At 48.3% G+C, this 27,477-nt stretch overlaps 1 protein-coding gene across 1 annotated transcript in view; it reads right to left on the bottom strand.

Moving 5' to 3' along the window:
* Window positions 1-4,160: 4,160 nt before the first annotated feature.
* The window catches only part of FBXW8 (F-box and WD repeat domain containing 8), a 113,526-nt gene continuing 90,209 nt past the window's right edge, over window positions 4,161-27,477 (bottom strand). The window contains exons 8-11 of the mRNA XM_070386097.1: window positions 21,121-21,248; window positions 7,921-8,094; window positions 5,354-5,464; window positions 4,161-4,788 (exon numbers count right to left, since the gene is read on the bottom strand). Of these exons, the coding sequence (XP_070242198.1) occupies window positions 4,644-4,788; window positions 5,354-5,464; window positions 7,921-8,094; window positions 21,121-21,248 (558 nt within the window). The 3' untranslated portion in view covers window positions 4,161-4,643. The remainder of the gene's footprint in view (window positions 4,789-5,353; window positions 5,465-7,920; window positions 8,095-21,120; window positions 21,249-27,477) is intronic.

The raw sequence follows: 27,477 nt of genomic DNA, 5'->3' as shown, positions 1-27,477 counted from the left end.
CAATGCTGCCGTATGACCAAGGAGAAAATGTTACCACAACTCTGCTTTTGGCTGTTAGAATACAGCGATTTGACACACACACACGGCCATGTGGTAGGTTTACAAAAGGGCTGTGTAATGGAAATCTAATATGAGAAGCTCAAGGGAAACCTGCAGCCAGGTTACACATGAATTATGGATAAAGGAATGGAGTACGATGGCAGGAGCTTCCAGTCTTGGCCGAGCACCCTCTGAGGGAACAAGTTACTGAGTTACGCCTAGACTTCAGCAGTTTATTTTCTGACCCGGGGGCTGGGGATGTTCTTTATGTGCTTTGCTAATGGGAAGCAGGTTCATGTGTGGATCTGATCCTTGTCACCGAGCAGGTGAACCGTCTCTGCTGCCCGGGGTTCACCAGGCTGAAGCTCAACCTCACACAGCACAGTGACTTCACGTAGGCTGATAAGAGTTAAAAATACAAGTTGCCTTGCAAGCTGTCCTCCCACACAGTGACCTTGGGAAGGCCTTGGAGAGTTGAGTGGGAGGAGCCGGGGCTTTCACCACCTCCTCCCAGGGTGTCAGTGTTACCTTTGTCTCTGGGCTTCTCCAGAACCGGTGACCAATGCCAGGAGGGATTCAGTGGTTGGAGGAACTTGGCCCCCAGGAGGACTGAGGACTCTGATGCGCACGTGATAGCTCCTCTTCCTCCTAACCCGCTGGTGGACCAGGTCAGCAGGGACTGGGTTTCCCGTCTTTACCCTGGAAAAGTCCATGGGGCAAGTGGGGGCACGATCCATGGGGCAGCGGGGGTGTGGTCCATGGGGCAGCGGTCAGGTGGGCAGATGCACTAAGGTGGATGGATGCGCCCAAGGAGTAGCTTGCAGCGCCTCCCTCTGAAGGAATCCAGGAGGGGGCGTTCGCACTGGCACTGGGCAAGGGGAGATCAGGATAGGCTCGGCTCTGGGTATGGGGGAGCCTGTCCACCCAATTCTAGGGGCAGAGAAGTTCCCCGGTGGAGCCTCTGCTTGGAAGCCCCTGCCCAGCAGCAGAGGCAGGGAGAGCAGTCTGGCGCCCACATGGCACCGGCTGGAGCCCAATGAGGGGGGCTCTGCCGTTGCCCACCCCAGGCATCACCGTCCAAATCGCCCAGGGCCCTGCACAGCAGCCAGGGAGCCATCTGGCCTGGCCACGGGTGAGGCGGGCAGGTCCGCGTGGTTGGGGAACCGGGACCTGGCAGCTGGCACTGCTCGCTCCCGGATGCCACAGCTGCTGTGCAGAGCGAAGGCCCGAGTAAGGGAAGGCCAGCAGCCCCCAGCTCTGCCCGTCCTGACAGGCCCCAGTAAGAGAAGGCTGCATCCCCACCAGGCCACTTCTCTCCAACGGTGAGCAGGGTTGGTTCACCGTGGCCAGTGTTTGCCTTCTGAATGTAGAGTGAGACGCACTGTTCTCTCAAATGGAGAGGACCCTGGCTCTGGAGGGTACGGAGGACTTGGACCAGAACTCAACTCTTAGGGACACTGCGTTTTCCTTGAATCGGATGAACCCAGTTAGCCAGGGCAGGCTCTCCTTGCAGGGGAAGATGTGGCCCTAGGATGTGCCTTCAAATGAATCACTCCCTGGGCAGCGCCGTCTAGTGGCCGCAGCTGGAATCCTCGGGGAACTGGGGTTTCCCTTGGAGAATCTGACGAAAGAGCCACACTTCCTCCCAGAAAACACCCTTATGCACAGTTTCACACACTGTGTGTGGGTCTCCTGGATCCTAGGCTAGGAGCCCCTCTACAGTGGTTCTGGGGGAAAACTATTCAAAATGCTATGCGAGATTTTTTGGGGGAGAAGGGAGAGCTGGTAGAGTGGTGTGCCGGGGGTGGGCGGGTGGGTGCTGGTGCCACACACCTTGCCAGGATGATGAATAATTTTGGCAATAAATACACTTGAAAAATGTAGTATCAGAACACGGACATGTTATAAAGTGGAAAAAGCCAAAGCCAGACAAGACAAAGATGGCTGGTGTTTGGCCCTCTGGCTCTCCCAGAGGGCCGTCCTGGTCTTCAGGGAAGACCGGGTCTGGGCTGAGGCTGAAAAGCAGAAGACAGCGGTACACAGCAGAGCAGACTTTGGGTCAGTCAGCTAAGAACTCGACTGGCAGAGGAGTTCCCATGCAACAGCCAGTGGGGACACAGGCGAAGTGGGGTGAACAGACGGGGTGGACATGGGCCCAGATTTCTTGCAGCCACTGGAAAGTGGTTCACACGGGAACTCTGAACCTTTCCCCATTAGGGCGACTTCTTCCGGGACATAAGGTTTACTGCAAAAAAATGCTGACTGAGCTCGGCGTGCCTGGAGGTTATAGTCTGGGTCCAGGAAACTTCACAAAACCCAGGTGGTTTATGTTATCAACAGGCTAGGAAGGAAAAACCCCACGCTTGTTAAGATTTTTACGCTGGACCAGCAGTTGGCAGTGAATCAAAGTAGTTGAAAACTATTAAAATTTTCTGGGTCTAATTTCTTTTGAACTCTTTCATTATCTTTAATTCCTGCAAAGCTAAGAGGGAGACTGTATCTGCAAAATGAACAGTGAAATCCGACTGCAAGGGGGCTGCTGCTGAAAGGAAAAGCTACTTTCCCCAGTGATGAGACTGCGAGATGAACACAGTGTCACTCGGGGCTCACACTGCTGTGATGATGGGGTTTTCTGAAGGGAAGCAGGAAACTCCACGGACACAGCCGCGCTCTCAGGAGGAGGGACGGGTCCCAGAGCCTCTCTCTCTGGCTCTGTCATCCTCTCTTGCGGGATGTGCATCTTTCATGATGAAGACCTTAATCTGAAAAAGAAAAAGCCTTCCACAACCCTCAGGACTCAAAAGTTCCAGGACTCCAGGTAACGGTGGGTTTCCCAGCCATACGCACATGCTTGTGAACAGCGGGAAAGCTGCGCTTTGCTCTGGGATCAGTGTAGGCAAACTATCCCCACGCTGAAAATATACTTACTCTGTTTGATAGTCCCTTGGGCTTTCTTTTTTAAAACCTTTATCAACAGCTGTGTATTTCATCTTTTAAAAAAAACTGCTTTAGGCTTTAGGATCAACTTCACTATTTGTTGGTGTTCATGAGATTTCCCTGGTGGCTCAGATGGAAAAGAATCTGCCTGCAATTCAGGAGACCCTGGGTTGGGAAGATCCCCTGGAAAAGGGAATGGCAACCTACTCCAGTATTCTTGCCTGGAGAATCCCATGGACAGAGGAGCCTGGTGAGCTGCCCTCCATAGGGCTGTAAAGAGTGGTACACGACTGAACAACGAACGCTTAAACACTAGTTCATGGGTGTTTTTATCCTAACGCCTTCCTTCTGTTGGGGTCACTAGGACCTCTCTTGAGCTTCCTGAGGTGCCCGCTCAGGGCACTGACTTCCTGTCTTGTTTTCTATTAAGCCGCAAGGTCTCCCTGCCCCATCCTGGCCTCATCCCCTGGGTCTGGATGGTCAGCGCTTCCACCGTCACCCTTCCTGTTTCCACTTCTATTTCCCTCTTTAAAAGCAAGTTAGATTCATGCTGCTTACAGCAGAAGCCAACCCAACGTTGTAAAGCAGTTATCCTCCAATTAAAAATTTAAAAATCCCCAGTTAATTCAGGAGCGCCTGGAGTCTCCAGGTCTTTGCTTTGCTCAGCACTCGGTTGTCTGATTGCAACCCACCGGGACTGGGGCACTGGACTGGGCCTGTCTGCTGCTCTTCATCTAATCCGAGCTGCTCCTTGTGCCCTCCATACGTGCTCATTTCTTGTGTGTGGCCTGTGGGTATCTGCAAAGGTACAGGATCCTATCTACATCCACTGTGTTGAGCTTATAAATTATAGTAAGTATGTCTTTCAAATCCTTATTTTTACTGATTTGATCTGACCACCCACCATGAGCATGGATTTGTCTGTTTAGCTCCACCAGTTTTCTGCTTTGATATTTTGTAGGTATGGTAGGCAACTGCTGCTGCTGATTACAAGACTCTTTAAATCAAGAGGAATGCAATGGTTTGCCCTCTTAATCTTACGGAAATGGAAGCTATTTATCAGCATGAACAGGTCTCTTGTGTTACCCTGTCTTATGTCAGTGGGTTAACATATCCTGTCTTATCTCAGTGGGTTAAACGGCTCCTCCAGTTTTATCCCCGTTCTCATTCTCTGCTCCAGAATCCATCATCTTCCCCCTATGTGGAGGACAGGTGTTTATTCATGAGGATGTAGAAAATGTCTACTTTGTATCACATGTTACAGACACCGTAGTAAGCAAAACAGTTGTTAATGAAATCATTGTACAAATATAGAATTATAAATCAAAAGCTACCAGCATAAAGGACTACCTTCCAGATTGGGGATGACCCAGAGTTGAATTCGTGACCTCAGATCCAAGAGCTGGGTGGGTGATGAGGCCTTGTCAGCTCAGAGACCAGCGTATCCAAAGGCCCCCCAGAGAAGAAGGGGTTTGGAGACTGGAGAGAGAGTGCTGGAGGGGGGGCTACAGTGAAGGCCTCTGTGTAGTGTACACAACGATGCAGGGAGACCCCCCCCAGCAAAGGGGGAAGCAGAGGGGTGTGGGGTCGCACAGTGCGCCCGGGGTTGCTCTTCTCCACGCTTCAGCCCGTGCAGTGCCCCTCCCGCTCTCCAGTGAGGCGCTTCCCTAGATGCTGTCAGGGGGGAAGGCGAGTGCGAGGTCGTAGTTGTAACCCGGCATGGCGTCGCAGGCCGAGCGGCAGACGGGCACTGTGCTCTGAAAGGCCAGCTGGTCCACTGCAAACGCGTAGGCCTGGATCAGCCCCCGGTGTCTAGAGAACGCACAGAGAAGCACGGTCAGTCCCAGGGCCCAGCCCCTGCCCCCGTGGCGTCTGCTCGAGACAGCCGTTCATGACGAGTGTCCCAGTGTGTCTGACACTCAGTCCCACGCCTAGAGATGAAGAGGTGGGCAGACAGGTTTGGCGGAGGGACGTGAGTGTGGGGAGGTGCCCGACTGGGCAGGGAGCCAGGCCACCGGTAATGAGGGCCTCTGAGGCCCCGGCTGGCAGCCTCGGGCTGAGCGTGAGGACTGGGCTTTGGCACTGTCGCTAGGCTTCTACCACCATCTTAAGCCTTCGGTCTTGGGCTCTAGGCATGTGGCCACAGCCCCACCATGTCCCTACCACCTCCCCACCCCCACAGCATCCAGCTGCAGCAGGCACTCAGCCCGTGGTACTGCCCACATCTCTCTGTTCCTGACCTCAATGAAAAGAACAGCCGTGCCTGCCGCCCTGCAGGGAACAAGGTGGCCCAGGCTGTTCCAGCAACAAAATCAGGCTAAGAGTGTCTGTTCTGAACACCTACACACCCAGACCAGCCCCCGCCCTGAGCGCTGACCTGCGGTGAGTGGCGAAGTTGTCCAGGTCAGCGTTGCGCACCACCCGCTCGTAGGGCACGTGGGCCGTGATGAGGCTGTGGCTGTTGAAGGAGATGTGCCGCACGGGGTGCCTGCAACACACGGGGATGCTCGTCAGGGTAAGCCTGCAGGAGCTCGCATCCTGCCTCTGCTACCAGGGCCTCAAAGCGGGGAGCTGCATGGGGCTCCAGAGCCGCCTAAGCCAGGCTCTTCCTTCACAGCAGAGGAAACTGGGCCCCCGAGGGCCAGTGTCTGGCTTCCGGTCCCCAGCCTCGCGGAGACCAGACCACCCGTTGGGCCTCCTCTGGCCACGCGTCTCCATGGCCCTGTGCTCTGGCCCACACTCCAGCACCTGGCGCGCTCGGACGTAAGGGTCAAATAACCTGAGACACCTCAGACACGCGCAGTGGAGAACAGCCCCGCTCGCAGGCTGGCCTAGGCCCAGCCACGCCAGCTCTCTGAGCCAGGTTCCCCATCTGCAGGGTGTACCCAGTGCTGCCCACGAAGGCCCCGCCAGGCCCTGGACTCTGGAGCCTCCTCACCTCTACTCTTGAAAGGATCCTCTGCTCTGGCCCAGACGCCTGCCCCGCCCCCGGCCACCCCCAGGACAGGACTCCCGCTTGGCCCCTCTCAGAGGGCTGTACTCTGGGTTGTGACAGCACATTCAGAAAGTTTAGGAACAAAGTGGCTTCAAACCCATGTGTAAGTGTAGTCACTCAGTCGTGCCCCACTCTTCGTGACCCAATGGACTGCAGCCCACCAGGCTCCTCCATCCTCAGTCCATGAGATATTCCAGGCAAGGATACTGGAGTGGGTTGCCATAAAACCTATGTAGCAAAGACTTTTTGTTCACTTAAAAAAACTTCCTCCAGTGGAGCAATGGGCCAGACACAGGATAGAAAAACTATCTAATGCAAGCAGATGCCTGCCATCAGAGAGCGTCCCAAGTGTTAAGAAGGTGGGCTCTATTCTCATGAAAAGCAACCAGTGTTTCCAGAGCACCAGAGATGTGATGAGACACAGTTCAGCACTGGGAGGAGGAACAGGAGACACCAGCACAGACTACAGGGGTCAGCCAGGCCCTCTGAGAAGGGCAGGGGGTGGCCTGGAGGGGCTGAGGGGGTGTCCCTGCCCCGGAGACGGCTGCGGGCAGGACAGGCATCTTGGCCAGAACAGAGGATCCTCTTAAGGTGGTGACGGGGTTCTTGAATCCAGGGTCTGCGGCACAGACTGGACAGAAAAGTGTTCCTGGAGAACTTCGGCCCAGCGAGTCAAGAGGGCTAGAGAGCAAAGTCTAGAGGAGGACGGGGAGGGACAGGTCAGGGCTCAGTCCCGGGCGGGGGGCGGGGGGGACACCTGGGGAGTGTGGCTGTGGTGGGCAGTGGGGTGGGAGATTGAGAACAGCGGGACCAGAGCTCAAGAGGCCATGGGGCACTGGCTGCCAGGACTGGACTGAGTCTGAAAATCCCCAGCAGACTGAGCAGCATCAAAGCCTTGCGCTGGTAAACGAGGCTTTGAGACCTTCTCTGGAACAAGTGCTAAGCACTGGTGAGAACTGACGGGCATCACAACTGAGCTAGGAAGGTGGGGCAGGACACAGCTCTGGGCACCACCTTACTTACCCTGGCTTCACCTTAACGATCCACCCGAGGGAGAACAGCTTTTCAGGGAGAGAGATGAGCTCTGCTCGAGGGCAGGCCTCGTGGGCTGTTGGAGCGGCCAGGCTGAGACAGCTCTTGAGAAAAAGTAACGGCTGTCCTTATAGATGGTTCAGGGCAGCCGCGGTGTGGGCGTTTGCTGCCTTCTGGCACCACCTGGTGGCAACTCGCTGCGTCACCACGGAAGGCAGGCGCCCCAGCCGAGAAGGCTGCCGGCCCAGCGCCGGCTACCACTGCCCCGCAAGAAGGCAAGCCAGTCCTCTTTGGACCTTGTACTTAAACTGGACCTGTGAGCAGTCTTCACTTCTTCATGCCATGCAGTTGGCGGGGACACGCCTCGGTGTCCATCTGCAGCCTCAGCTGTGGAAGCTCTGCGTCTCGTCACAGCGGTGCTGACGGACAACCCGGGGGGCTGGGGGTGGGAGGGGTTCGCTGCCTGTCTCCTGCAGGGACGTGGCGGGGCTGGGTGGGTGTGGGCGAGGGGGCAGCCTCTGGTCGGCTCCAGCTGATCCCTGCTCAGGTGAGGCCACCTCTGCTTTAAAGGTTAGAAGCAAGCTCAAGATGTTTAACACGTGAGGCCCCCTTAGTTCCATTTACCTAGCCATTTGCTCTGCTTGCGAGAGTATCTGTCTCTTGAATTTTAGAGCTAAAGGTTAAAGTTACAAATTCCTCCTTAGCTGAACCTGAACTTTTCAGTGTGAAGTGCCCTTGTAAACGGCAACACTCCCTGGAGTGGATGGATTGGGGGGGGTCTGTCCCATCACGGTCTCTACCCAAGCCGTGTGGTGGCCGTCTGAACAGGCAGCAGAGCAGCTCCAGTTCTGAGACCACTTCCAGAGATCTCAGCAGCTGGCTCGGAGGATCACAGCAGCACCTGCAGGCCGGCCTACCTGGAGTGAACCTCCCAGAGCTTCCGGCTCATCCGGTAGTCCCACACAGAGACCAGGCCCTCCTCGCCTCCACTGACGATCTTCCAGTCGTCCATCTGGACTGCGGACACTCCGAGCTGGTGGGCGGAGATGGACAGGGCGATGCTGTCAGTGCGGAGGTCGTGGATCCTCACCCTGCAGGGCCCGAGGTGAGCAGAGAATTAGCATTAGAGCCCGAGGTGACAGACTCCTCCTCGTCTGTGCACAGCAACCCTGTGAAGATGAAGAACATGAAACATCTGAACATTCACCTCTGTGGTGCACTCTCACAGGAGGCTACGGGGCACTAGCAATGACCTAGTTCAGAGCACCCACAGCTGCTCAAAGCACACAAAAGTGAAAATGTTAGTCACTCAGTCGTGTCCGACTCCCTGCGACCCCGTGGTCTGTAGCCTGCCAGGCTCCTCTGTCCATACTTGAGTGGGTTGCCATCTCCTTCTCCAGGGCACCTTCCCAACCCAGGGATTGAACCTGGGTCTCCCACATTGCAGGCAGATTCTTTACTCTCTGAGCCACCGGGGTAGATCAAAGCACAGAACAAGGACACAGATAACAGCTGTCCGGGACAGCAGCCCCCGGAGAGGGAGGCTGTGACCTGACTGGCACGCTGCCTCCATGAGGACCTGGGCCTGAGAAGCCCAGCATGGCAGTTCTGCTGTTTGTATGCAAGTCTGTTAAGGGCAAGATGTAAAACCGCTACATTCGTCTGCAACCTGAACCAGTGCCCAGTTCACCCGAAAAACAGCCCTTTTCAGGTGGAGTGGTACATGTTCATCAGCGTCTTGTTGAAATTTGGAAAGGGGATGCATCCATCGTTGACTAAGCATAAGAAAGTCATGATGAGACTATGTAGACACTGGGGAGCTGCTCATCTAAAATCTTGAGATAATTACCTACCTTGTAATAATCTGAAGAGAATCTTTAAAAACTACTTTTTATACAAGTACGTGCTGAATTTCTACCACCAAGAAGAGACTACTGCTGCCCACCAGCTGGCAGGGGAGCTGGACAAACGCGTCCCACACGGAGAACGTGGGGAGAGGGAAGAACTCGAACACGCTCCAGGCCCTGGGCTCTTACAGCTGTATGAGCATACCCACACACAAGCTACTTTCAGCATTCTGAGGGGAAATTATTTCAACGGGAAATTCTATACTGCATTACTTACCAAGTTTGAAGGCATAATGAAGATTTTTTTTTTTAATTTCTACCAGAAAAGGACTCAAAGTGAGCTACCCGTGGATACTCTCTGAAAGAAAGTGGGGTGGCAAAATATCAGAAGAACAGTGAGGAGCCCCCTGCCCCCCACAGAATGTGGTATGAGCATCGCAGACAGCAGAGAAAGACCTACTATGTCAGCTGGGCAGACAGACGCACAGGACGAGGACAAACCCAGTTCTTACGAGGAAGAGGAAGAACCTCAAACAGTCACAGAGCAAAACTCAGTATGTGCTGTGAAAGGCACACTGGCGTGTGACAAGGAAGAGAGGTAACAATTTTAATACTGAAAATTTCAGAGCAAAAAGCATTAGCTGAGAGTACTTCATAACGATGAGACGGGTACAGTGTACTAAACGTTTCATAAAACTTGGCGGGAAAAAAAGCCCACATGTAAAAAGTATAAATCAAATATTCCAATTAAAAAACCGCCCCATGATTTACACTTTTGCAGGTGGGTTTTAGTACATTTAATACACTGTCACACAGGGAGCTCAACCACCCAGTGCTCTGACAGCCTAGAGGAGCGGGAGGGAGGAATATCATGTGTACTTAACGGCTGATGTGTACAGTTACATCATATGTAAAATAAAAAATAACACCTAAGAAATTCATTTTGCTGTGCCCCTTCCTTCCATTACAAGAAAAGATCCCACTTAAATTAGCAATTAAAGACAAAGTACCTTATAATAACTTTCTCAACGTGGAGCTCTACCCACCAAAACTAACTATGGAGGACTTAGAGAATTAAAAACAATTAAAAATATTAGAGATAGGCAGGCCTTTCTAAAAACATTAAAAAAAAAAATAGAAGTCCATGTAACTGGTAAACTGGGGGAAATGTTTGCAGCAGAGAGGACTGGCTAATTTCTTGTTTTAAAAAAAATTCATTTAAATTGATATAACCCATTATTTTTGAAATATTTAGTTGGCTGGTCAGGTCTTGGTTGCAGCATGCTGGCTTAGTTCCCTGACCAGGGCAGGGACGGAACCCCTGCCCCACCAGGCAAGTCACTGATAACCCATTATTAAACTGAGAGAAAAGAAAAAGTTGACAGGAAAAGAAATATTAATACTAATGGCTTTTAAACACGTACAAGATGTCCAAATTCACTGGTAACGAGAGAAATTATGCACTAAAACTACAGCACCGTAAGAGCGCTTGTCAAACTGTCCACCCTGCAAAGGTAAAGTTCTGCAGTTCTCTGAGATCTTCCGTCCTGGATGGACAGGTACTTCTGTGCAGCTGATGGGAGCACGAACCTTCTCTTTGCGGAGTGATTTGACAATATCCAACAAATTAAAAAATATACTTCACTTTTGACCTAGCCGCTCTACTTCTAGGATTTTATCTAGGCTACATCTCATACTGGGGGCTTCCTCAATGACTCAGTGGTAAAGAATCCGCCTGCAACACAGGAGACGTGAGCTCGATCCCTGGGTCAGGAAGATCCCCTGGAGAAGGAACTGGCAACCCACTCCAGTATTCTTGCCTGGAAAACCCCATGGACAGAGAAGCCTGGTGGGCTACAGTCCATGTGGTCACAAAGAGTCAGATATAACTTAGCAACTAAATAACCGCACATCTAATATATGTGTACATCCACACACGTATATATAAGGCCATTAGCCACAGTACTTTTTTAGTAGCAAAGATGAGGCTTCTGTTTCAGGTACCTGCTGACCATCCCAGTAAATATCACTTAATATTGCTGGGTAAGACGTAACTACATCCTTCTAAAAGCCCTGATGAACTCACAGAGCACCTGACCTCCCTGGGACCCCTATAGAAAACCAGCCTGGAGAGCCTGAGCTGCGGTTTCCAGCGCCTGCAGGCGTGTGTGGTAGGGGTGAGGCTGAAGGCAGGTCCAGTCACAGGAAGCAGTGGGCCTGGCTCTTCCTGCACCACAGGGCCAAGACTGGGGGCCGCCCAAACAGGCGTATTGAGAAGTCGCTTCACAAAAAAGCAGTATAGAACTTCTAGACACAAAAACATAATCCTGCAGTTAAAATCATCAGACAGTCCAGAAGCAGATTAGACAAAGCACTTGTAAATTAGAAAATAAATCTGAAAAGTTACCTAGAATGGAGCACGGAGAGAGAAGCAGATGAAAAATGTGAATGAAGGGTTAAGAGACAGGAAGGATGGGAGCAGACGGTCCAGCTTATTTATGCCCAAAAGAAGTTTCCCTAAGGAGAAAATACAGTGTATGGCAAAGGAGCACTATTCGAAGTGTTAATGGCTATTTTCCCAGAATGAAAGACAGGCATACGCACACTCATGAACACTAATCAGAATAACTTAAAAAGAGATACATATCAAAGAGTATCATCATAAAGTGGGAAACCACAAAAAATAGAGGTCTTAAAAGCAACCTGAGACAAAAAGATGTTATGATAATCAGAGCATCGTTTTTGCGTCATCATGAATCTGAGAGACTCAATGGTGCGCACAAGTTACCTACCTCCATCAGCTGAGGCCGTGACGGTGCGTCCGTACAGGCGTGATGGAGGCCTGCACAGGCAGGAGAGGATGAGAACGACGCGGACTGAGGGCATCCGTCACCCACACACTGCCTCACCCCAGGCACCCGGTCCCAGGATGTGCCAGCTCGGGGGGTGGTGGCAGCTGCACCCACCTGACTGTGAAGGCCCCCCTCTGGAGAATGCAGCTACCCAGCCTCCTCTGAGCAGAGGGACGCTCCCAGGAGACAACTTCTCCCCGTATGTACTTTTTTGTGCTTTTGAATTTTAAAGGTATAGATGACTTCTCTTAAAGACTTTTAAAAGTAAAATTCTGGAAGGACACACATACTGAACTGGTAACAGTAGTTTCCGTGGGGAAGAACGTCAAGGAAGAATGAGCGGAATGAAGGCAGCCTTTACTTCTCATTCTAGACACAGCCGAACTATTTAAGAAACAAGCTCACGCGTGACTGGGAGGGGCTCCCGGGGCTGGGCCTTCAAGTACTGGTCATGCTCTGTTTCTTGTGTGTGTGCGCGCTGGGGGGATGCCCAGGCATTCGGTTGTTCTTTAAATTCTACACAACATACCTTGCATACACTTCCACGTAGGTGTTCTGTTTCAAATCACACAGGGTTTTAGAAACCTAGTGTCTTAGGACACAGAGGCGAGGTCCAGGGCTGCCTTCAGGCTGTCGGCTGGACGACTGAGAGCTCCGTCAACCTCCTCCCCGCCCAGCCCCGCTTCCCAGTGAGGGGGTCGGTGACCAGAGAGAGGCAGAGCGAGTGTGAGGACAAAGCGCTCCCTGGGTCAGCATTTGGAGACACTAATCTTTGGCCATTTGTGGGTAAGAGAAGAGAGAAAAGGTAGAGCTGCTGTGAAGGGAACCCTGCCTGCAGGCTGCAGCTGCACGGCCTACTAATGGGAACCAGAAAAGGACGAGGGGGAGGGAGAAATTTTTAGCTCGAGTACTTTTCAGTGCATATTTGGATAATAAGGGTCTATTTTGCTCTGGTGATTTTCATAAAGAGCTCCTCTGTTGAATATTTATACTCTCATCATTTACAGTTTGGCTGTTAAGGAGACAAAGGCAAACACAAATTTGGTCCAGAAGTTCAAAGTTTGCCATCTGTTTTCCTATTGTATTTAGATACCAGCATGGATGGCTCCAAACAAAACACAAATACACTGAAAGATACGCCGTTAGTGTATTCTATCACTAAGGAAAACAAAGATGGGCCAAAAGCAGACTCGAACCTCTCCCCGTAGGGAGAAAGGAAAGCACTCAGAAGACATCTCCTTAGAGAGGCAAGGCTCTGGTCTCTGCTAGACAGACAGCAACCAGGGCGGGAAGTCCCCACGAACCTTTCGTGGCCCCAGCCTGAATGGCAGCGCTCCTTGGCAGAGCGTGTGCCCTCGGCACACAAATCAAATACCTGACACGGGGAAACAGGTAGCACGGTGAACGGGCACAGACATGCCAAGACAACCGATTCCAGGGACAAAAAGAAGCCCGTGGTGGACACGGTGAATCCCCAGCCAGCGTGCGTTTCATCAACTTTGCCCGATGAAAAGGAAAAAAAAATTGGTCTGAAAGCTGTAATTGTATTATGTTTAATATTCATGGTTGGGTTTGGAGGACTGTTCCAACACTCTCCTTCTCTCCAGCCCCTCTCTAATGAAAATCACACCATAGGAGTCGGCTTCGAGCCCGCCAATTAAAACAAAAGACACCAGAACCTTCCAAAGACTCCCAACAGAGGAGCATCCATCTGATGGGCAGGAAAACGTGCTGGAAGCGAGAGGGAGGCACGCTCTGGCTGGTCCTGTGCTAAGAGCTCTGAATAACTTATTATAACACTTGCAGATGGAGCAAGTGTAACATTTACGCCCCACTCGCTCTCCCTAACAGCCGGCAACAGCACCAGAAGCCATCACAACTCTGCATTTGTCAGGGCGAGAAGCAAGCTCCAAGACTCTTTAATTAGCGGTCACAACTCAGAGCTTGCTTCCCATTGGTTTGGACTAAATAGTCCCTTATAATAATAAGGCCAAAAAAAAAAGGCAAAACACTGTATTTGATGGCAAAAATGAAGGCTGTTCAGACTCTGGCTTGGCAGTTTCATGAAGAAAGACGTGACCTTCAGCTATACTTCTATCCAGAAAATAAAGGCAACCAGTAAGATGGCATGAAAACACAGTCCTTCTTTTTCAAAATGACCAAATTAATCAAGAAAACAAGTTTTTTTGTTTTTTTTTAAAGAAATCAATAACATGATTCTGTTTTGTCTCATCAAAGCTAGGCTATTAAAGAGGATTTTAAAATATAACATATGGCCAAATCAGTAGCTGTAGCTATCTACTTATCTATATCTACACAGCACCAATGATGGTCTTTGGTGAATGATTTATTTTTAACAGCAACTAGAAAAACATGGATTTTCAGGCAGAACTGACGAGTTGAATCCAACCAGGCCATGGTCAGAGCTCTCTGTATTGTAAAGCTGTCTCTCTAGAGTTCTTTGTATTTTGCCCACAAAAGTAATAAGCCCTGTGAGAGTGATCACTCGACCTTTCTAGGCCTGTCTCCTTAGCTCGGCCGCCACTGGATGGTCTTAAAGAGCTCTGTGAGGCTGAACACTCTATAATCCTTACAAGACAGCCCATGACACCACCTGTGGACAAAAATGAGATATGTATAACACCAAATTAACAAGGAACATTGGGAATATGGAAACATTTAGCTGACTGTAATATCCTTTAGAATTTTAAACAGATGAGTATACCTAGCACAACCTCTCCATTGTACAGTCAACTGGTTTTCAACAGTGCGGCCAGACGATCTGATGGGGAAAGAATAGCCTTTTCTCAGCAGACCATGGCTCTCCTAGGACAGTGGATATCCACAGGCAAAGAAGAGGCGGGACCCCCACCCCACACTACATACAAAAGTTTAACTCCAAACGCGTCACAGACCTCAATGGAGGGCAAAACCACAGAAATTCTTCTAAGTAAACATAGGAATATGTCTGTGACTTTGGGCTAGGAAATGGCTTCTTCAATGATACCAAGAGCACAAGCAGTAAAGAAAAACTGGAAAAGTCAAACTCAATCAAAATTTAAAACTTCCATGCTTCAAAGAACACTATCAAGAGCGTGAAAAGAACCCACAAAATGGGGAAACATATTTACCAGTCGTATCTTATAAGAGGTTGGTATCCAGACTAGACAAAGAACTCATACAACTCAATAAATAAAAAGACAACCTAATTAAAGAATGGACTAAGGCTCTGAACAGACATTTATCCAAAAAGGCCAAGAAGCACATGAAAGGATGTTCAACGTCACATCTTCAGGGCAGCTATCATCAGAGACAACGCTAAGTACAGGTGAGGGTGCGGAGAAACTAGAACCTCCACCCACCGCTGGTGGGGATGGAAGACGGCACCGCCACTGGAAAAGTGTCTGGCAGCTCCCTGGATAGTTAAACACTGACTTATATAAGCCGGCAATCCCACTCCTAGGTATGTATACACAAGAGAACTGAAAATATAACACCTATACAAAGTTTGTGGCTGAATGGTAATAGCACTATTCATAAGAACCAGAAAGTGGAAACAACCCAAATGCTAACTGATGGATGAAGAACGAGTGGATGTGGCACACTCACACAGTGGGAAACGACTTGGCCATAAGGAGCGATGGTGGTGATTTGAGCTTATCTTGGAGACACTATGCTGAATGGAAGAAGCAGCCAGCCACAAAAAGGTCGCATGTTCTATGATTCCATTTATGTGAAATCTCCAAAGCAGATCCATAGAGGCAGGAAGTGATTAGCAGTTGCCAAAAGCTAGAGGGGTTGGGGGGATGTGGAGAGTGTCTGCTAATGGGCACAAGGTTTCTGTCTGGGGTGATGAAAAAGTATTCTAAGATCACACCAACCTTGTGAACTTTACACGGGATTGTATAATTTAAATTGGTGAATTGTAGGTATGTAAATTCTCTCTGATTAAGCTAAAGTTTTAAAAAGAAAGATTACAGGAGGAAAAAGCAGTGGGATTTGTTGGTTCAGCGAGAACTGCCTTGGCAGCCCACTAACAACCTGACACACGCCCTTACCACCAACTCTTTTTTGTTGTTTTTGGCCCTGCCACGCGGCTTGCGGGGTGGGGTCTTAGTTCCCCTGACGAGGGATTGAACCCAGGCCCCAGCAATGACAGCACAGAGTCCTAAGCCCTGGACCGCCAGGAAGTCCCACCTTCTCACCAGCTCTTATTCTGGTGGTCCCCAGCGGAGCAGTCCCTAGTCTGGATCCCAGGATTCACTCATTAGAGAGGAAGGAGCAGCTCCCAGAGAGGAGACTGAGAGCAACAGAATGGGAAGGGACCCCTTGTAATACAGCTCTCTGCTGCCAACTATTGAGCTTATTTTAATAATTTAAAGAGAACAGGAGTTCTGATTCTGACTTCAAGTAAGCCCATAGCTGCCTGTCTTCTGCTGCTACAACCAAAACCTCTGGAACAAAAAGGCAAGGACCTAAGGACCCTGGAGAGCTGACTCAGTACAGCGAGTTGTGGAGGTCGTGGGTGGGGGAGGAAGAGCCTCACCCCGAGCATGAGCTCCAGGAGAAGCCTGTGTAATGGTGCGGGAGCTGAAATGCTAACAGAATCATCACCCTCTTTCTGAAGAACCGACGACAGAAGCCCCTACGTCTGAAGAATGTGGGTGTGGGTCTCTGGGGATTCCCTCTCCTCTCTCTCTGGTTTGCCCATGGGCAGTCCGTACTCACAGAGCTGCACTCACAGGTGAGACTTTGAGAGAAACCCCATCTCCTGGTCAGAGGCCCTGGGAAAGGGGGCCCTGAAAGCTAGGAAGTGTAGGGATGAAGAGCGGGAGGAACTGGAGACGGGGAGCCCGTGACACTGGGCGTGACTCCTGCTCACGCAGATGCTAAGCTGTGCAACAAAGGCTCCAGCAAGACTGATGGTCTCAGACTAAGCTCCGGGTGACACATGCAGGACAGAGTCAGAGAAAACTGAACTGACACCCACTGAAGGCAAGACACAAGTTGCAGTCTTAACCAGGGGGAGTGCCTGTTTGAAACAGGATTATGCAACAGGACACAAAGCGGACACAAAATGTCCAGGACACATCCCACATTACTTGATACTCCTCCCACCCTGAAAGCCCCAGGAAGATGTAACCCGTTCTCCATGCAAAAAACAATGTCAACCCTAAAATAACTCAGGCTTTAGGAATCATCAGTGACTTTAAAGCAGCTATTTCAATTATATTCCAGGAGGTAAAGGTACAGGGATAAGAAAGGATGAGATTAGGAGCAAATAGAAACAATGGAAATTTTGAACAGAGTATAAAATCCAAAATTAAAAAATTCACTAGATGGGCTCAATAGTACAATGGAGATGACGAGGAAAAAGTTAGTAGATCCAGAGTTAAATCAATAGATATTTGCAACCTGAAGAATATAAGGCTTAGGAAAGAAAATGAATAGAGTTTCAGGTATCTGTGAGATAAAAGGTCTGTCCTTCACATCGCTAAAGTCCCAGGGGAGAAGGGAAACGGATCAGTGTGGAAAAAAATATTTGAAGAAATAATGGCAAAAAACTTCCCAAATTTGATAGAAGACATAAACTTACAGATTCTGAATGTTCAGTGAACCCCAGACAAAGGTAAAACTAAAAAAAAAAAAAACCCAAACCCACAGTGGTCTATTTCTTGCAGACTTTATCTTAGTAACCCAATCAAGTTTCTCACAACCGTTCTAATTTCTAAGTTATGGACTTATTTTTGCCTTCACTGAACAAATACAAACTTTTATTTAATTGAAAACACCATCCAACGTAAGAAGCACCATTACTTTATGTAATATTTTAACATGCTGCCAATTATTTGTAAGATGTTATAAAAGACACATCTTGATTTTATAGATGTGAAAATGTAAAAAAACAAAAATCAGTGCATCTTAAATGCAAAATATGCAGAGTTAATGGCTTCTCTGATAGCTCAGCTGGTAAAGAACCTGCCTACAATGTCGGAAAATCCAGTTCGACTCCTGGGTCAGAAAGATCCGCTGGAGAAGGGATAGGCTACCCACTCCAGTATTCTTGGGCTTCCCTTGTGCCTCAGCTGGAAAAAGAATCCACCTGCAATGAAGGAGTCTTGGGTTCGATCCCTGGGATGGGAAGATCCCTTGAAGAAGGGAAAGGCTACCCACTCCAGTATTCTGGCCTGGAGAATTCCACAGGCTGTATGTATAGTCCATGGGGTCGAAAAGAGGGACATGACTGAGCAACTTTCACTCACTTCACACACAGGGTTAAGCCCTCTCTGAGCACAAGACAGACACGTGGTAAGACATAAGCTTCCGTTCCTAACACTGGATGCACAACCCACCCCTCCTCCTCTAATATTGCTTAACCACTCTTTCTTCTTGGCTTAGCAGCAAAACACAAAATAAACATTTAAAAAACCATCACTGATCTAGGGTATTAGAACTCTTGTGCACAGCCCCACCTATAAAAGCCCACCGTATCGCCCTTCCCTTCCAATGAGGGCAAGGTACAACCCAACAGTAACTCAGTTACCACACCTTGATCATTTTATAATCTTTTATCAGACTCTACCTAACCTCTAGTGACAAGCTAGAACTATTTTTTCATTTTTAATTTCAGCCTATACCATGCCACCTCCCTCTACCCCAAAACACAACTCCTTATATAATTCCACCCATGTTTACAAAGTTACTCAAGCTGATTTCCTTACTTTAATGAAACTTTATTTTTGTTTTAACCTTGGACAGTTTTATGTACCTTTAGAGTCTATTCCATTCTCAAGTTATTTATAAAGTACCAAGAGAAAGCAACAGAAATTTAGTTTTTAAAATTAAAAAGGTCCCAAGGTTTTTAAACTGCATGTGTCACTAAGTGAAAGCCACATGGCTCTCTCCACAGTATCTGCCCCTTCCTCTCACTTCTGAAATAAAACATAAGCTGTACAACCTAATGAGATCCTACTCATAGTTATTAAATATTAAGCCTTTGGGAAAATCCCAAAAGACATGCCTCTATACACTTAAGAGTCCATATTCTTTCCTTTTTGAAAGTGAAAAGTCGCTCAGTCATATTCAACTCTCTGCGACCCCATGGACTATACAGTCCACGGAATTCTCAGGCCAGAATACTCCGCCTTTCCCTTCTCCAGCGGATCTTCCCAACTCAGGGATCGAACCAGGTCTCCCGCATTGCAGGAGGGTTCTTTACCAGCAGAGCCACAAGAGAAGTCCTTCCTTTTTACAGATGTGTAATATTTTAAGCCCCATGTTTCAAATTCATGTTGCTAACACTGTAAATGTGATTCATAAAGAACAATCCTATATACAATGGTGACCCTCTGAGGTACCAGCAGCGGTCAAACTGGTGGCATACAGATCTAGAACTGGCCCTGATGGAATGCCATTTTGGACAGCCCCTCCCCAACTCCAAGTCCCAAGTCCATTCTTTTCATCCATAAAGACGAAAGAAAAGTGAAAGTGTTAGTCGCTCAGTGATGTCTGACTCTTTTTGACCCCATGGACTATACAGCCCGCCAGACCCCTCTGTGCATGGGATTGTCCAGGTAAGAATACTGGAGTGGGTTGCCATTCCCTTCTCTAGGGAATCTTCCTGAACCAGGGATCAAACCTAGGCTTCCCGCCTTGCCAGCAGATTCTTTACCATATGAAAAAAACCATAATGTTGGTATATTAATAAAAGGGATTTAACATGGTCAGATTGGGCCTTCAAAATGACCAGAGAGCCCTTTTACACTGTGCGCTCGCTTCTCCTCTGGCAGTGGGTATGTAGTCAGGCAGCTCTGCTCCAGAATAAAACATCGGCTTAACCCAGTACGTGCCGGCCTCCTCACTGAGAGCGGGATGAGCGGCTGACAACGGTCAGGACGATCTGGCTATAAGTGAGCTTCTAGAGCTAACTAGGCTGCGTTGTGCAGAGAGCAGAGTTCTCTTCCTGGGAACACCATTTTGGTTTTCTGGCAGCCTCACTGTGGTTGATCACCTACACGCTCATGCTGTCGGCAAACACTGAAGCATAAACCACAGTCCCACACCTTCCATCTGGATGCCCCCCTAGAGCACTCCTGGAAGGCGGGGCTGCTGCTGGGCCCCTGGGGGAGCTCCTATCAGGCACGCTCGGAGCCTTTGTCCAGTTCAGACTGGAAATGAAAATGGGAAGAGTAAGCCTACAAACTGGTTTGTTCCGCCTGCTGTGCCCCAAGTGGGGCCAGTTACCAAGCCCAGGGCTTGTCCTTTTTCTTTTTTTTAAATAAAAAAAAAAACCTGCCTGCATGTATACTAAGGATTTTAATTCTCAAGTATGAGAAGTAGCTGTTTCAGGACGCCTTGAGGGAAAAAAAAATAAGATCAAGTATTTTCTTTCAGTAAAGCACACTCACATTATCTTTTTGCTCTATGGGAGTGGGGCAGTAGTAGTGAAGGTCAGAAGTTGGAAATATTATTTGACAAAATAATTATTTTTGCAAGCTGCACTCATGTGACAGAGGTCTGGGAGTTGGCACAAAGGAGGACCCGCCTCACGATCCTCACCCCTACCGAGCGGCCCGCCACCTGCAGCCCAGAGCCGGCCGGGGAGGGGCCGCCGGCCGGACCTGGCCTCCGGCCACCCTACCTCCCTTCAGGGCACTGGATCAGACGTGATAGATATCCAGCCAAAAGAAAGAAAGAAAGGAAAGGAAGAGACAAGGGGGAGAGGGGACAGAAAGGAAAAAAAAAAGCCCTAAAATTTGGGCTCCGTCTTTTCAAACACTCTAATCCTTTCGTGCTGATGGGTCCTGGAGCGGCCGGAGCTGGCACGGGACCCTGGAACGGGAAAATCTGACTCCCTCAGCCAATACGTTAAAGGGAAGACTGCTAATCAGCTAAATAGAAACTGGAATCTGTTCACATGAAGTCTCCCCCCTCTCCCGCATCACCAGAGGGACACCATAGTGTTCTGAAACACACTCTTGACATCACTTGGCAGGCAACCCTGTTTTGCTTAACATGATTCATCCCTTAGGTTATTGTTTTTAATATTAGAAAGTGAGCTTTTAAATGCCAAACAAATTTTATAGCAGGGGGACAAAAGATATTCCAAGTGGTCTCACTGGACTTTCCACCAACTGCGTCCACCAAATGGTCTAAAAGACCCCCTTCCCATGGAGTTTCAGAAACGAGGCAGAGAGGCGGCTCCATCCAACTATTACCTAACATGAGACTTTTGTTCTCCAAGTTCAAAGAGGCAGTATTTGTGGGGTCAGGGCTGAACTCAGGTGGGCAGAGCTGTGAGTGAGAAGTGAGGAGGGTGAGCTCTGCAGGAAATCAAGCGAGTTCAGTGGGGCTGAGTGGCCCAATCTCCCGAGAAGCTGCCTGTGGCAGCCAGATATGCAACTGTGTGGAGACCTACCTGCGGTCCATGTTGCCGCTGACCATGAGGCTGGGAGGGCTGTCCCGGAGGTTGACGCAGGAGAAGTCGCCCAGTGCGTTGCCCAGCTTCGAGACGCAGCGTTCCGCTTCCAGGCTGTACACCAGGATCTGGGGAGGAGGAGGAACACACAGGTGTGCATTACGGGAGCAGGCCCACACAGACACCTTCCACCCAGCATCGCCCAGGGCTCGGTCACACCACTCGCTCCCACAGAGAAGAGGCTCTGTCGCCTCATTTCCTGACCCCTTCCAGGTAATGGCAGTAGAGGACGTCCCTGCCAGAACAAAAGGAAATGCAGAAGAAAAGAAACTCCAAAGAATTCCAGGCCAAGGTGCAAACAAACTCAAAGGACACACAAAAAATGCCAAGTGGGGAAATTAGGCATCCCAATTTCCTAACAATGGAAACCAACTAAGGCTCACTGCTTCTGAGTACATAATAGGGGAGGCTAACAAGAAGCCGGCATGGGTTATCTCTTTTTCCCCCTCTGTATTTACACCACAACAGGTAAAAGAACGAACAGCAGAAGTATTAAGGAAGATGAAGCTTGCAGAGTTAACCACTAGATGACTCCTTTAAATGACAAACTAAAACACAAAGTCCTATTTGAAACATTAAAAAAAAAATTCTTTTGAGATACAACTGATACTCCCCAACACTGCTCTCTTCAGTCACATCCACTTGATAATAGGAAGCTCTGTTCCATAAGGTATGGAGGCAGCTAATAAAGTATTCTTGGTCTCCAGACAATGTATTCATTATATTTGAACACTGCCTCTTCTCCCGGGCTTCCCAGGGTGGCTCAGTGGATAAAGAATCTGCCTGTAATGCAGGAGACCTGGGTTCGATTCCTGGGTCGGGAAAACCCTCTGGAGGAGGACATGGCAACCCACTCCAGCATTCTTCCCCGGAGCATCCCACGGACAGAGGAGCCTTGTGGGCTATAGTCCACAGGGTTGCAAAGAGTCGGATACAACCGAAGTGACTGAGCATGCATGCACACCTTCTCTCCAGCAAAAAAGGGGGCCAGGGAGGATGATTCATAAGGAACCTTTCTGAAGATTATTTAAGTCTCTTATTAAAAAGTAATTCATTTAACATTAAGTGCTCACTATGGGTCAGTAACTGTTATTAAGTACTGAAGACACAGTACTTGCCCCAGAATTCACAGTTCAAAAGCCTCTTCATTTACACACACATACACACACATATGAGCATACATTGTATTCTGTTGATCATGGGGTTAAAATTCATCACTGAACTCAACAGTTTTAATGTAATATTTTATAGAGAGTCTCCTCTCACCACACACATGAAAATGATATGCTATTTTTTTGTTAACCTATACACTTACCAATTATCAGTATACAGATTCATATTTCAGAATTGAGAGGTTAATAAACTGACCCCACCTTGAAAACTATCGATCTCACTGTCAACATACATTTATAAGAACTGAATCTTTGGAAATTCCTAAGAAACTATTGCTCATAGTATCTGAAAGGAGAGAGGGCAATTTCAAAATGTAAAATGCCTTCTTAATCCACAAAGACTATAGAGAACACACTAAATTTTATTTTTATTTCATGCAGTTGAAAATAAAGTTTCTGAGAAAACTTCAACTATAAAATATCCAAAATAGGATTATGTGGACCTAGAAATAAATCAAATCTGCTGTCTACGGTGAATATCCTAAAAACCGCATAAAAATTAGTTCCTAGAGGGAGGGGAAAAAAAACACCAGCAATCTCCTGGTCTACTTTAAAGTAACATTCCACACTTACATATCACTGTAGAGTTTTCAATAGGACTTGGACTCAATCTCTTGTTTTTAAAATACTTCAACATCGACAGCAGGAAGAAATGTCCTCAGTAAATAGAAGAATTAAAATCTGATACTGAGTCTATCCCTATGTCTTTACTTTTTCTGGAAGTTGTTTTTTTTTTGCAAGAGGACAGGTCGTTTCTGAATGAAACAGTGGGATCTAATCCCTCTCCAAAAATTCATCATAAAGATGTCTAAGTTAGTAGTCAGGAGTCAAGGGTTTTCTAAAGTGTTTAATAATTCAACAAATCAGAACTACCAGAAGAGTACCTTGACCATTACGTTTAGTTAAAGACCACAGAGATTAGAAAACACATTACCCATCTCAGAGGTGGTTCTTCCCACGTTACGAGTCCCTCAACGACCTTTACCATCTCCCTCTCCCTCCCATGCTCTCTCTCTTTTAATAAGGTTGAGCAAATGGGACTTCATTTTATCTGATTGCCACAGACTAGTGAGATTAATTATTCATGCTCACGCTCTCCCTCTTGTTAAAGCCATGCATTAGACTAATTTTTCTCTTTATTGCCCTAGTTGGGTGAGTCTCAACCCCTGGCCACTTGACTCGCTCTCAGAGGTGTATGGATATGCTGGAAAGAGGGAAAAAATGACCCGTAGCTAAAATCTTGGGAGAAAATGTTCTGCACTAATGTGACCGCCAAATCAATAGATGTTGCTGGGGATTTTTTTTCTTTGAAGTACCAAGAGTATATCATAAAAGGGCTTAAATAGTGACTACAGAGCAAATTTTTGTAGGAGTTGGATGTTTCTTTAAGAATTGTCCAGAAGAACTGAACCTGTTGTCTATTTTACAAAGAAAAGTGCAGGAGAGGCAGTGTGGGGTCTCTGGACACTGTGGGGTTTACTCTTTTCTCTCTGGTTTCCAGGTAGATGGAGAGGGCACCTCGGGGCAGCAAGCATTGTTTAAAAAGCACTTTGCTTTTGGCAATCCACTCCAGTAGTATTGCCTGGAAAATCCCATGGACAGAGGAGCCTGGTAGGCTACAGTCCATGGGGTCGCAAAGAGTCGGACACGACTGAGCGACTTTCCTTTTTTCCATCTTAGAGATCTTAAAGTATTTCTACAAACCCTACTCTTAAAATCCTAACTTTCATTTCTGTCAATTACTTAATTTCTCTGAAATTTCAAAAAAAAATTTTCTGATTGCAAACATAATATATAACAAGTTCTAACACAACAAAATCATGTAACAAAAACTTGTAACCTTCTGCATATCCATCTCTCAAAAAGAGCCACTTTAACAGTTCAGTGTATACAGCTAGCTGTCCCTCGGTATCCATGGGGGTTGAGACTCCCGGATACCAAAATGTGCCCACACTTAGATAAAATGGTGTAGTGTCTGCATGTAACTTACATTTTCTCATCTGTGTATTACTTACACAACTAACACAATGAAAATGCTGGGTATATAGCTGCTGGTGCTCAGCAAATTCAAGTTTTGCCATTTGGAACTTTCTAGAATATCTTTTTAAATATTTTCAACCTGGGATGGGTTGAATCTGTGGATTCGGAGCCTGTCTCGCTGACTGGGCGCTGCTAGACTTTCTATACCCACGTCTGTCTTGTCTGTTGCTCCCTTTCTCTCACTCTCTATGTGTATCAAATTGTTTTTTTCTTCAATGGGATTATTGTTCTGTGACTTGTTTTTCCTACTAAATAACATGAGAGATCTTTCTTTATCAGTACCTATTAATAAGTTGATCTTTTCCTTTTTAAAGGTTGCACAGAATTTGTCATGGATATATAATTCCATATTGGTGGATACCTGAGTTGTTTCTAATTTTTTTAGACAAAGTAAATAACAATTACCCTTAATTTGTAATTCTTTCTGCAGTCAGTCAACAAATGTTGATGACTCTTCCTCGTGCAGCAGGCACTGGAATGAACAGGGAGGGTGGGTGATGTGCAGGAGCCTTGGCGGGCTGCCAGCTGAAACAACCCACCTCTTCACCAGCTGCATGCGGCCACCAGCTGTCCCACTCCCCTGTTTGTGGGACTCACCTCTCTGAGGAGACCCACCTTTCCACCGTGTCCTAGAAGGTGGTGATGTCACAGGAGGGGCAGCAGTACAGTCAGGATGGAGGTGGCAGCCACAGGCCCAACATGGGGAAACCTCAGGCAACACCCTGGTGCAGGCAAACCCTGCTCCTCCCAGGTGTAACCCAGACCAGCTAGTGTATCTAGCACTGGCTTTCCAAACAGACCCTGAAGGAAAGGGATGAGAAATGGCTCTGTCCCTGCAGTGGAGTGAGCTCAAGGCAGGTCAACTACACTCAGTAAGACCTGGGTTTAGCTGCAAACATTTCTGAAATCTGGGACTGCTATTCCCCTCATTAGGAAACAGGAACCATTTGTGTACAGAAACAGTTCTGAAGAGATTACAGAGCCTTGCAGTCCCAAACTTGTGGTCACGCGCTAATGACTGAAGAAAGGAACTCCATTTGTACTTTAAGTTTACCAAAAACAGTGAGTCTTCCTCAAACTACTCCACGTCATCTGTCAAAGGCATGACACCACTACCAATGTCACCCTAAGCAGCAGGCTCACCTCCTCCAGACCCTGTTCAGTTGTGCCCAACTTTCTGCAACACCATGGACTGTATGTAGCCCACCAGGCTCCTCGGTCCATGGGATTTCCCAGGCAAGAGTACTGGAATAGGTTGCCATTTCCTCCTCCAGGGGAGCTTCTCAAGTGGTGGATTCTTTACCACTTGAGCCACCTGGGAAGCCCTACCACAGTCTCGTACACAAGAAATACTCATATAGGGCTTGTCTGCCTTTCCAAAGAGGTGAGGAGTGGTCAGAAGGCTTCCTTGTAAGGCTATAGCTTTTTAAAAAGTGTGAAATAAAGATAGTTTGTCTGCCACCATCTTAAAAAGGAGAAGCGACAGAGAGGAAAGGTGAGGAGATGCTGTGCTGGACTGCAGCAAAGTGAAAGACAAAAGTCACAGGGAGAAGACCTGATTGCCATCCGTGGAGATGACAGTCTACCTACTTTCTTTTCTGATCTCTAACGACTCTCCTCTGTCACTACCATATATACTCTTCTGAGGGAAAGTCATGATTAAGAAGCCAAACTCTAGAAAGTAGAGCCTCATGCTCTCTTCTCTTCCATCCCAATCAAGCTTATCTTGTATTCTCTTTGAGCCCTTAGCAGAGTTTAGCCCTCCTATCAGTGCTGAAGGTATCTACCATCTATGCAGCCCACCCCATCCAGTGTTCCCAAGGTGCCATTTAGAACTGTGCATTTGCTTCCTCCGACTTTTCCTCAGACCCGTGGTTCTCAAACGCTGGAGGGCAAGAGGGTCACTGAGGAGACTGACTGTACAGAGCAGCCGAGGCTCTGTTACGAAGCGCCAGGCCACACGCGCTGTTAACACTGTCCTAGACGAAGGCTCCTTGGGGCAACAACCCTATCATTTATTCCTGCAGCACTGACGAAGGACCCAGCAAGCGCCTGGTACTCTGTAAGTGCCCGCACATGAACTACATGATTATCAGGCAAACCCAGGGCTTAGCACCGTCTGCGTGTCTGCTCAGTCGCTCAGGTGTGTCCAACTCTTTGCGACCCTATGTATTGCAACCCACCAGGGCCTCTGTCCATGGGGATTCTCCAGGCAAAAATACTGCAGTGGGTTACCATCTCCTCCTCCAGGGGATCTTCCCAACTCAGGGATCGAACCCGTATCTTCTGCATTGGCAGGTGGATTCTTTATCACTGAGCCACCTGGGAAGCTCTACCATGGTCTGGCACACAATAAATACTCAGATAGGCCTTGTTTGGCCTAACATATTCCCCCATCCCTGCACGTCTAATCTTGTTGCCAGCCTGCACAAAGGAACCACTTCATTGTGCTCCAAACAGAAGGTTCCATAGCTCTCTCTCCACAATATCCAGATTCTAGAACTCCCACGCTGTACCCAGGCCCCAGGTTCCACCTCTGACAACACGGCACACAGAGTGTCTGGAAAACCATCCTGTTTCAAACACTGAGGATGGCTGGTTAAGATTCAATCTATTAAACATTCTTCAAATGTCCTGTTTAACTACAAAATCTGAGAAATTCCAAGGAGCCAGAGACAGAGAGAGCACAATAAGCAGAAGGGGAGGCAGCACTCAGGTCAAGGGCTGCTCTGGGGAACGTCTGCTGGGGTCAGGAGCCTGGAAAACACGGGAAATGGGCACAGTCTCCAGCCAGAGCCAGGTGGAGCCAGCACTGTGGAGTCTGCCTGAATCTGGGGCCCTTGGAGAGTGAAGTACACTTGGCAAAAAGTGAGCCAGGAGCAAAACTCTATCCACTGGTAAACAGAGCCTCCTGCAGGTTCAGCTCAGGATGGAAACTGGTTGCCCTTGGGCCTGCAACCCTCACACAGGCTGGGGGTTTGAAGTCATATGACCTGCAGGGCCAAAAGACTCCAGGGCTAGTAATTAAAGTATTTTCATGTCGGTAACATGGTTCCTGGTAGCTGGCAGAATACTGACAGGAGGA

This window comes from Bos mutus, chromosome 17 (genome assembly GCF_027580195.1).
Source record: "Bos mutus isolate GX-2022 chromosome 17, NWIPB_WYAK_1.1, whole genome shotgun sequence".
Taxonomy (NCBI): domain Eukaryota; kingdom Metazoa; phylum Chordata; class Mammalia; order Artiodactyla; family Bovidae; genus Bos; species Bos mutus.
The sequence above is the reverse complement of the archived record's forward strand: the minus strand, read 5'-3'. Positions and strand labels throughout refer to the sequence as shown.